The 11,596-nt window shown below is 33.1% G+C and overlaps 1 protein-coding gene across 1 annotated transcript; it reads right to left on the bottom strand.

The window, feature by feature from the left end:
* Window positions 1-5,065: 5,065 nt before the first annotated feature.
* Window positions 5,066-6,940, bottom strand: LOC145120528 (putative membrane-associated kinase regulator 2). The gene is made up of 2 exons (XM_079056338.1): window positions 5,576-6,940; window positions 5,066-5,466 (listed from the first exon to the last, which is right to left on the bottom strand). The coding sequence occupies exons 1-2, from the start codon at window positions 6,762-6,764 to the stop codon at window positions 5,324-5,326; spliced, it is 1,332 nt and encodes a 443-aa protein (XP_078912464.1). The 5' UTR covers window positions 6,765-6,940; the 3' UTR covers window positions 5,066-5,323.
* Window positions 6,941-11,596: the final 4,656 nt, after the last annotated feature.

Raw genomic sequence — 11,596 nt, forward strand, 5'->3', positions numbered from 1 at the left:
TTAACAACATTGAACAACCATACGAGTACTATTCAGACGCTAATGCTGATCATGAATCGGAAGTGGCTGACTCTGATAAAGATGAAGAGATGGTCAATTCTGAAGATGAAGAGGGTATATCAGATACTTGGATAGATGACATTGAAGATGGCAAAATAGTCGGTGATGGTAATAAAAAAATAGACTCAAGGAACCGTGGTGGAGCCGGAGATGTAACCTCCTCCGGTGTGCAGAAAACTGTCACTGATTCTTCCCAAGCGTCTCCGGCGATCTTGGAAACCCAACAGCCTGGCGTGCATTCTAACGAAGAGGTAGCTGCTCCGCTTCTTGATGAAACTGTGATAATAAATGATAAGAAAACATGTGATAAAAAGATTAATGAATACGGTCAGGTCACGGCTGACTCAAACAAACCTGTTGACTGTAACATGGAGCAAACATCATTGGGCTTACCACGGCCCACCTCCTTCCCTCCACGTTTAGCCCAGTCTGGTTGCTTTGGTCCATTCCCTTACACCAGGTCAACCCCTTCCCCCAACGATCAAGCCTCTCAATTACAGGGAAGTATCAATGATCGATCGTCCAGAAAAAACGGCGTACTCAAGCTCTCTCTCCGTCAAGATATACATCGTTACCAGTCAAAGCCCTCTTCATTGGTGGAGAGGCGAATACTTCAGAGCTACAGGCTCTCCGACCTAATGTGGAGCCGACATCTTCCCCCAAACCACCAGATTCTAACAATTTGTCGAAAATCAGTGAAATTGAAGTAACTGCTGAAATCGGTGCCATGATTGGGTTCGAGATTGATGCCAATAATAAAATGTTGGTGGAAACCCTTGGTGTACCTGGAGAGTCCAGCGTGCCAAAATGAATTTCCTTTCAATCAACATAAGGGGAATCGGTTAGAAATACAAGATTGATTGGGTCAGAAACTTGAAATTAAGGCACAGAGTATCCTTCTTAGCAATCCAGGAAACACAAATACTAGAGGCTGAGAATATTGATGTTAGAGCTTGTTGGGGTACATGAGACTTTGGAGATAATCGTGTCAATTCAGCGGGCAGGTCGGGGGGTCTGTTGAATATGTGGGACAGTAATTTATTCCATTCTATTGAAGTAATTTCCTCCCGGCATTACTTAATCAACATTGGCACATGGAATGGTATCAGGGAGAATTTGATTTTCGCCAATATATAAGGGCCTCAATCGATTCCAGATAAAAAAGCATTGTGGAGGAGTTAACAGAAATAAAAAATTCCAAGGAGGGTATTTGGATTATGATGGGTGATTTTAACGTGGTGAAAAGGAGGGAAGAGAGGCTTAATTCAATCTTCTATCCAAGAGCTGCTGGTGACTTCAATTCCTTCATTCATGATAATAGCCTTGTTGATTTGAAAATGGGAGGTCACCGTTTCACATGCTTTCGGAATTCAGACCTCAAGCTAAGCAAACTAGATCGATTCTTAGTTTGTCCAGGTTTTCTGAATCTCATACCTCATGTCTCTGTCACTGCTCTTCCTAGAGAAATATCGGACCACTGTCCTATCCTTTTTTCATCTGATCGCAGAGATTTTGGCTCGTCCCCTTTCAGATTCTTTAATTCCTGGTTGTTGAGGGATGGTTTTGAGAAGGCATTTATATCCAATTGGAACAATTTCAGTGGATATGGCACACCTGACTCGTACCTAGCTGCTAAACTTAAACATATCAAGAAAGGCTTAAAAAAATGGAGGGCAACTGATCACCCTAAGGAGGAATATGAATTGAATCGACTCAAGAAGCTAGTAGACCACCTTGATTCAGAAGCTGAGGTAAGGTAATTAACAGCTGATGAGATTGAGGCTAGGAGTTCGGGGTACAGATCAATTATTGAGTTGGAAAAAATTAAGGCCCTTGATCTTAGACAAAAATCTAGGATCAAATGGACAGTAGATGGAGATGAAAATGCGAGGTTTTTCCATGGTTATATAAATAAAAACAATTGTAAGAACAAGATTAATGGTCTTCTAATCAATGGTAAATGGTGTACGGATCCAGAAACCATAAAAAAGGAGATTTACTCATTTTTTGCTAATAAATTCAAAGAAAAGTGGCCTGTTAGACCGAAACTTAAAAGTCAATACTTCAAGGAAATCTCAACTGATGATAGACAATTTCTCGATTCTCCTATCTCCCTCAGCGAAATCAAGAATGCAATGTGGGCGTGTGGTAACGATAAAGCACTAGGACCAGACGGATTCACATTTAAATTTATTAAGAAATACTGGGAAGTTCTCCTGGGGGACATTGATGCGGTTGTCAAGTATTTCGAGCGATATGGTAAACTTGATCCATCATGTAATTCCTCCTTTATCTCGCTAGCCTCTAAAATAAAGGACCCCCTCCTAATTAGCGATTATAGGCCGATTAGTCTTATTGGGTGCATCTACAAAATTATATCGAAGATCCTATCGTTAAGATTGAAGAAAATCATGGGGAAATGTATTGATGAGGTACAATCTGCATACGTTGAGGGCAGGAACATACTTGACGGGCCTCTTGTAGTTAATGAAATTTGTTCATGGGCAAAAAAGTCGAAAAGAAAGATCCTACTTTTTAAAGTTGATTTTGATAAAGCCTTTGATTCGATAAACTGGGATTTTCTTGATTCAAATCTTATGAACATGGGATTTGGGAACAAAATGAGAATGTGGATAAAAGGTTGCCTAGTATCATCTAAATCCTCAGTTCTAGTTAACGGATGCCCAACCAAAGAATTCTCGATATCTAAAGGTGTCAAACAAGGAGATCCATTCTCCCCGTTCCTCTTCATTGCAGCCATGGAGGGTCTTAGTGTAGCAATGAGATCTGCATGTGAACTTGGTATCTTTCACGGCATTAAGCTGCCTAATGGGGGACCAACAATTTCTCATATGTTATATGCAGATGATGCTCTATTTTTGGGGGAATGGTCGAAACAAAACATCAATAACTTAGCACGCATCTTGCACTGCTTCCATGTTGCATCAGGGCTTAGAGTTAACTTCCACAAATCAAGGGTTTTTGGGATTGGAACTGATATGCAGGAGGTTGAAAACTGGGCTGGTCCCCTTGGTTGTTCACCTGCCTCCCTCCCCTTCACCTATCTTGGAGTCCCCGTTGGAGCAAATATGAAGTTGAAGAAACATTGGAAACCGATAATTGACATATTCCAAGCAAAACTTTCAAATTGGAAATCTAAAAGTCTATCCTTTGGTGGAAGATTGACCCTTATTCAGTCAGTCTTAGGAAACCTCCCAACTTATTACCTTTCTTTATTTGTGGCCCCTGAAGGTGTAATTGAGATATTAGAAAAGATGAGGAATAGATTCCTTTGGGGTGGATCGGACGAAAAGAAAGTAATACACTGGATTTCGTGGGAAAAGGTGACTGCCTCCAAGGAATCAGGTGGATTGGGTGTCGGAACGATAAAAGCTCTTAATATATCCCTTATAATGAAATGGTGGTGGAAGATCAAAACCGAGCCGGGTCGATTATGGGCTGTAGTCATCAACTGCTTGCACAATCTTCGATCCAAACCTGATGACTGCTACTCATTGAAGTCTTTAGCAGGAGTATGGAACAATATTGCAGGCATTCAGAAAGATCTCACGAAATTTGAAATCCCTGTTAGCTCTGTGATATCCAAGCAATCAGGTACCACTCGAGATCAATGGAGATGCGGTTTAAACTCGGACGGATCATTTACAGTGTGCGCCCTTAGAAAAAGGTGTGATTATCAGCCCCCCATCAGTATCTATAATGTCCAATGGATTAAAGAAATACCATTGAAAGTATCATGTTTCATATGGAGGGTGAAATATGGTAGAATTCCTACCGCAACGGAGCTTTCAAAAAGAGGGGTAAACTTGGAAACATTGACATGTCGTATGTGCGAGGAGAAAGATGAGTGCCCAGACCATGCTCTTGTGGATTGCTCTTTTGCAAAAAAGGTGGCTAATGGGATATGGAGGTGGTGTAATGTGCAAGCTGGTGGTTTCAACAAGGTGAACGATTTATTGGATTTTGTTGCTACATGGGGGTCGTGCCCAAAAAGAAAGAAAATTATTGTGGTAATTTGTTATGGTATGTTATGGTGTATGTGGAAGGCAAGGAATGAAAGAGTCTTTAAAAAAAACCGGCTACCACCTGATAAAGTCATAGAAATAGTTAAGTTTGTGACTTTTCTTTGGGTGAAGAACAGGGGTAAGATGGCGGAATTAGCCGGGGCAAATTGGTCTCAATCCCTTTCTTTTAATCTGTCATTTGTTTCATGTTGTTTTCTCTGCATTTGGTTTTTGGACTTTTTGTTCCACAAATTTTGTTTTTGGACTTTTTGTTCCGCCACTGGCTTGTGGCTGTCTCTATTTCTCATGTTCTTTTTCTTTCATTATTATAATTTTATTGGCCGGTTCAAAAAAAAATCATTCTATTAATTTGATAATAAATTCTCATAAATGCTCCAAATGATTTGATTTCTTTCACAAATGCTCCAAAAAATTACATTTTGTTATTGAAAAACATTATTTTATAAAATATTTAATGTTCATATATTCATATTAAATTTTTGTTTTTAATAAACCCGTGTAATACACGGGTCTTACACCTAGTTTAAAATAAAAAAATATCACAACATATATTCTACCAATCTGTTTGATAAGAATCTAAAAAATGCATTAAAATATGTTTTATAAAGAAAATATAATATTTCTTTATTAGTCATTAAAAGGTTAAAACGAATCATGGCAAATTGATAAAAAGCTAGAGGAAGAATCATCACATGCAGAATAGATCTAAAAATGCAACATTTATTATTATATACGTTATAATAAAAGAATAATGCGACTTTCTTCTTGTTGTATTTACTTTTACCTTTGTATAATCATTAATTTGATTTAATAATTTCGATTCCATTTACAATTATTATTTATTTCTTATCAAGAAGCAATCTTGAATATTTATCCAAATGACAAATTCATTTCATTAATTATATATCAAAAACATGTTTTTTTAAAAAGAAAATGGATATGAATTAACAAATAATAAATTAGATAAAAATAATAAATATAATAATAATATTAAGTAAGTTATTATACGATGTTACAGAAGCTTTACAGGACTCCATTAATGTCTAATTTACTACTGTGGGGGCATTCCATTGACTACATAATTTACCAACTATGGCCCTCTCTACTCGATTGATTATTGCAAACTCATTTCAATTCTTCCTCGTTTTTATCACAATCAACATCAAAACCTGAAAAATCCATATGATTTTTCCGCTTTTTGACTACGATCATTTATCTCATTTGCTTTTGTTGTCGTTGATTTCCACCGTCTCCTTACATTCCGCCGCATCGGACGACGAACTGTTTGAGCTTTTAACGTACGCCGCCGCCGGATCGCTGCCTGATCTTGATAAACTTGATGAACAATCCGACCCTGAATCTGTAATTTTTTCAACGAACTTTGATAACTTTGAGATGTTTGGAGTATTATTGAAGTATATCAATTGTTGAAAAATCATGATTAAATGAAATTTGATTGATTTTGTTACCTCTGGACGCTTTGAATGATCTCTTGCAGTGTAAAATGGCGCTCTGTATCCCATCCTGTTGTTGTAGTAACGAATCGTCGCGACGTTTTGACGACATTGTTCCTGGAGGTGCGGCGGCGACCACCGCCGTAGAAGCGGACCGGCTCTTTCCTAAATGCTTGCAAACAACGCGAAGTCCGGCCGGTAAGTTGCCTTGTTTCAGTCCTTTGGCGTTGCTCATCAGAAGCGGTGGTTCTGAAACTTCTGGAATCGATTCCTTTTCTCTCTTAGGAGACTGTTTTTGTTCTTCCAACGCCGGCGATGCTACCATATTCGACTTGGCTGCTCGTGGTAAGTTTAGTTGGCCGGAAAACTTCAACTTCTCGCCGTATTTCTTCGAAACACGAACGTATAGAGGTTTCACTTTTCTCAGATACTTCTGCATCGATTCCTTTGAAAATTTCTTCTCCTCAGAAACCACGTCGTCGTTTTGTCGCTTTTTTGGAGCCTTTGAACTGTTATGTCTCTTGAACAAAGACACAATCGGAACTTCTTCCACTTTAAATTTCACCGTCATCGACTTGCCGGAACCTTCATCTTCTCCGGTTTGATCTGTTGTCTGTTTTTCTTCCTTGGAATTCGAACAACCAGATGCGTTGGCCTCCGAACTTTCACTCCATTTAACATTCGATTTCTTAAACTTCAACATCATAACTCGAAGCTTCGTCGCCGATTTCATCAACGAAACACGAAGCTGCGGTGGCTTTAAATTAGTCTCCGTCGTCTGGTCAACAGGAACGAAACCGCCGTTGAAAAACAACTCATCGGAGGGAGAAACCGAAACATTCGCATCATTCGTACTATCACCACTGGAACCAGACAAAAGCGTGAACTTCAACTCCCTCTCATCTGATTCCTCTTCATCTTCTTCATCCTCCTCTTCCTCGCCATAATCGACACCGTTTCCTGTGTCACCGTCTTTGGTATCCTCATCATCTCCTCCTTCCGCCGGTAAACTGAACTCCAAGTCAAAAAACGGTCCGTGATCATTCTCGTCGTCTTCGTCATCTCCTGTGTCGGAGGTTTGGGTGCTGACTGCTGTAACAATGGTGGTGGCGGAGGGTGAAGCAGCGGAAGTTGTTACGTTAGCATTGGCGCTTCCATCACCGCCATTACTCCTCCAGTACCTTAGCAAGCTGAAAGCTTCCATAGTTGGGAGAGCCAGAATACAAAGTGATGGTGGTAAAAAGAAGGAAGTTAAAAAGGAGGAAGAAGAAGGAGAGAGTTGGTTGGTTTAAGGTGTTTGTTTAATGGCGATGAAGTACCGAATCAGAGAGTAAGTAAAGCTTTTTCTCTTTTTACTCTTGAGAGAGAAGAGCATATATTACTTTTTAACAGTTCATTTGGAAATTTATCCGAAAAAATATATTTAATAAATATATAAATATTAAATGCACAGGATGAAATATGTAAAATGGTACTTGCTAGGGTTTGTCTGGTTGTTTCGTATATGTGGTTGAAGAAACAGAGTAGTCATGTGAGTGCTGTAGTATATGTAAGCGTGTGTGTCAGAGGAATATGGAATTAACACTTTTACCCCTTATGTTTCAATCCACTTCATAATTCACACTTTCCAAAAATCAACATGGAAAATTGTCTATTTATCAAAGATTGAAACTTAGTGACTCAAATTTATATATGGATAAACTCAAATTTAGAGTGTTTATACTTTATATCAAGTAAACATCACTAGATAAATTTTGGAGTGTTTTATAGGCCCAAATTTTGGGGTGTTTTATACTTGAACTCATGATATCAATAGACCAAAAATCTTTTAATGTCGATTTTCTTTGAAATTTACTCATCAAGTTAGCTCCTTTTGGCAATTTACTTATTTATTTCACTTTGAAAACAAAATATTGAACTTATTTTGACATTTGACATTTTTTTTATTGTTAATCAACTATAATCAAATTACTAAAATGCCCCATACAAAGTGCGGAAATGAAAATCATATTTTATGGGTAGAAAGTTACTTATACAACAATGAGGTCATACGGTGGTAAGAACTTGGAACATAAAATTATAGTTTCAACCTTGGTACAATCATTTGAAGGTTGGTACACTTCGTTTGCAACAAGACCTTGAAGACAAATTTTTTTTATGAAGTTTGGCTTATTTAAGTTTTAATAAAGAGTATTGATGATTGTTAAGTATTTTTTATTCTTATGAAATCATATTTGTATTAACATTATTTAATATAAATTTATTTTAATAAAATATCTTTCTAATTGTTTTTTTTTATTTATTTTTACCATTAAATATTTCCATTAATACTTAATTTTTGAGAAAAAGTAATTTAAACAACAAAAATTCTGCATATATTTTTAAATATTAATGTATTTTTAAAATAATCCTTCATAATCATTTCATATACTCTAATAATAAAGCTGTTGAGAGAAGTGGAATCTTTTATTCTCCTTTTCAAATGGTAACGTATGATTGTCAAATGTACTTTTTTTTAACCATGTAAATTGCATATGAAACAGCAAATATTTATAATAACTTATTACATAATATTTTGGTATGTATTTAAGGGTTGTGCTATAAGTAATTTTACCCCCTAATATCAATCAAATCAACTTTTTACTTTTGATTTGACATTATTTTTTTCTTTTTTTCTTTTCTTTTTCTTTTTTTTCTTTTCATTTTTGATTTTTTTTCCTTTTATTTTATATTTTAATATTATTATTATTATTATTATTATTGTTATTATTATTATTATTATTATTATTATTATAAATTTCAATAATCAAAAAAAATTTGGACAACATTTTAAATTTCGGATGACATTTTAAAATTCGGTAAACATTATAAATTCGCACGACATTATAAAATTCGAACGACTTTTATGTCCGTAATTAAAAAATATAAAAAAATATTTAAAAAACGATTTTATATAGCCGTTTGAATTTATAATGCCGTCCGAATGTTAAAATTTTGTGCGAAATTTATAATAATAATAATAATAATAATAATAATAATAATCAAAATATAATAATAATAATAATAATAATAATAATAATAATAATAATTAAAAAGAATTAAAAACAAAAAAAACAAAATAGGAAAAAAACAAAAAAAGACAAAAAATCAAATAAAAGGGATGAAATTGGAAAACGAATGGTACCTATAAATTATGAGTAATACATATATTAAAACTTCACTAGCTAACCAACAAAACACTTACGAGATAGGAAATGAGGCGAATTTTTTTTAAAGAAAAGTATTTGAGATATTTAATATTAATCCCACAAATTTTGCTAATCAAGTGAAGTATGATTTTGTAAATCATGCCTAAACGAGAGAAAGACAAAGTTAGTCAATGGGTCTAGTGGGTTGTATTGTTGTAGTTAGTACATAGTAGGGATATAGGGATGTCCCCAAAGATTGAACTCAATCACCCTCTTTTTCTAGCACTAACTTTTTTTTTTTTTTTTGGTTTAAATTTATTTAGATGTAATTATGAGATTTTTTATGCATCGCTTAAATATAATATGGTGTGTTAATCACAACTCTCTCTCTCTCTCTCTCTCTCTCTCTCTCTCTCTCTCTCTCTCTCTCTCTCTCTCTCTCTCTCTCTCTCTCTCTCTATATATATATATATATATATATATATATATATATATATATATATATATATATATATATATATATATACTTATAAAGCTAGCATTTTTCCTTATTTGAAACCCCCATAAAAATTTGCAAACACCTCATTCATTTGAAACCTCCTATTTTAATGAATATCACTCAAAAGTCTCTTAATAATGATTAACAATTCAAAGGTTTTATAACTTATATAATATATTTAATAAACAATTAATGGATACTCTACTATAAAAATGTCAATCTTTTTGAGTAGACACACAAATACAAATCACATACAAAAGTCACAAAGAAAACAAGTTTAAAGTTTTTTGTATTGGTTTGAAGGCTTTGAACAATTTTTCGAGTCATGTTATTATGTTGAAGTTTTGAATTTGTAAGTTTGTTATATACTAATTCTTTTTTGTATTTTCTTGATTTAAGTATTCTTTTAAGAATATAATTGTATGTTGTGGTTGAAGTTTTAATGTAAATTAGATTAGATTCATGTTATCGATCATATGTTATGAAAGGTGATATATATAATATTTAATTAGCTATTGTATACATGTTTGTATGTTCATGTTGCTTCAAAACAATAATTAATTAAAAATCATGGATATGTCATATTATATATATTATACATGTAAGCATTTTTTAAAATGCAAATTGTCAATCTTATCACTTTATATTTTAGTATATGTTTAACATTTTAATTATAATAATAAGTGTTTTTTAAAAGTTTCTTTCACTTATTAATAATAACAAGTGGTTTTAAAGTTAATAAGCAATAATTATAAATAATAAAATCAAATTATATGGATATGTCATATTATCCATGCAAGTCTCTTTTGAAATCAAATTGTCTATCTTATGACTTTATTATTTAGTGTATGTTTCACATTTTAATAATAATATTAAGTGTTTCTTAAAAGTCTTCTTTAACTTATTATTAATAATAAGTTGTTTAAAATTAATGAATAACAATTTTAAATGATAATAACATCAAATTATAAATTACATTTAGCTATAAATAAATTGTATTTTAAATGAACATCATTATTGAAATTAGAAAATGATCGCATAAGTAAAAATATAATTAATCAATAATAATAATTGTTAAAAATAATACTAAATACATAATTATATTTAATTCTATTAATGATGAATGTGGGTTGATGTCAATGAATATTATTGTTCAAAATAATTGAGATTATATATATATATATATATATATATATATATATATATATATATATATATATATATAATTTTGTGTTAAAATATTATCTCAAAGTTAATGTCAACAACATAACCATTTTAAATCATTTTAAACATATATTTTTCAACATTTTAACAATATATTTTTAATCTTCACTGTGCAACGCGCACAGGAATTTGTCTAGTATATATATATTTGGCGCATTAGGGTCAGCGTTCAGCGCATACCAAACATTTGGCGCACCCATTTCCTCTATTCTTATTATTTCTCTTGTGAGCAAACTATTTTATTCTATATTTAATTATTTCTAAATATCCAGTAAAATTTAGAAAATGTGTTATTTGGTATATTTGTAAAAGTTTTGTTTTGAAACCGCTGAATTTTACTTAAGAATCTAATAAAAGATAAAATTTACGAGTGAAGAAGCAATAGTAAGGATAGGACTTTAAATCCAACTGATCCAATTCACTTTAATTTTAACACGTCTATAAAAAAAAGGGAAATCTTCGGAAAAGTCATAATATTTCACTATAATTTACGAAAAAGTCTCAAATTAAAATTGGTTTATGAAAAAATCCCGATTACCGGAAAAAATGACGATTTGACCCTTTTTTCCGGTTTGTCGGTTTCATTAAAGTCCCATTATTTTACCATAATTTTCATTAAAGTCTCATTATTTTATCATAATTTGGGACTTATTCGTAAATTATGGTAAAATAATGAGACTTTATTAAAACCCGGTAATTAATGAAACCGGTAAATCGGGAAAATAGGACCAAATCGTCGTTTTTACCGGTAATTGGGACTTTTTCGTAAACAAATTTTAGTTTGAGATTTTTTCGTAAACTAGGGTAAAATATTGGGACTTTTTCGGAGATTTCCCTAAAAAAAACAAAATAAAGATTAGAAAACTATAAATCGAACAAAATTGTTTTCTTTGGCTTACTCGCTCTAAAAATCATATTGTTTATGAACTTTCAATGTACTTAACATGTCGTAAGAATGACTGTCTAAATCTTTTTTCTGGCTAATACTTGTTTCCCATTGCAGAAGGTCCAAATAATATCACATGCCATGTATATCAAGATTCCACCACTTTGAAATTAACTTCCAAATTTAGACCATTATCGGGCATAGGAAAAAAAAATGATCTAATAATTTCAAAGTGTATC

Source organism: Lactuca virosa, chromosome 6 (assembly GCF_052849685.1).
Source record: "Lactuca virosa cultivar CGN04683 chromosome 6, Lactuca_virosa_CGN04683_v6, whole genome shotgun sequence".
Lineage (NCBI taxonomy): Eukaryota > Viridiplantae > Streptophyta > Magnoliopsida > Asterales > Asteraceae > Lactuca > Lactuca virosa.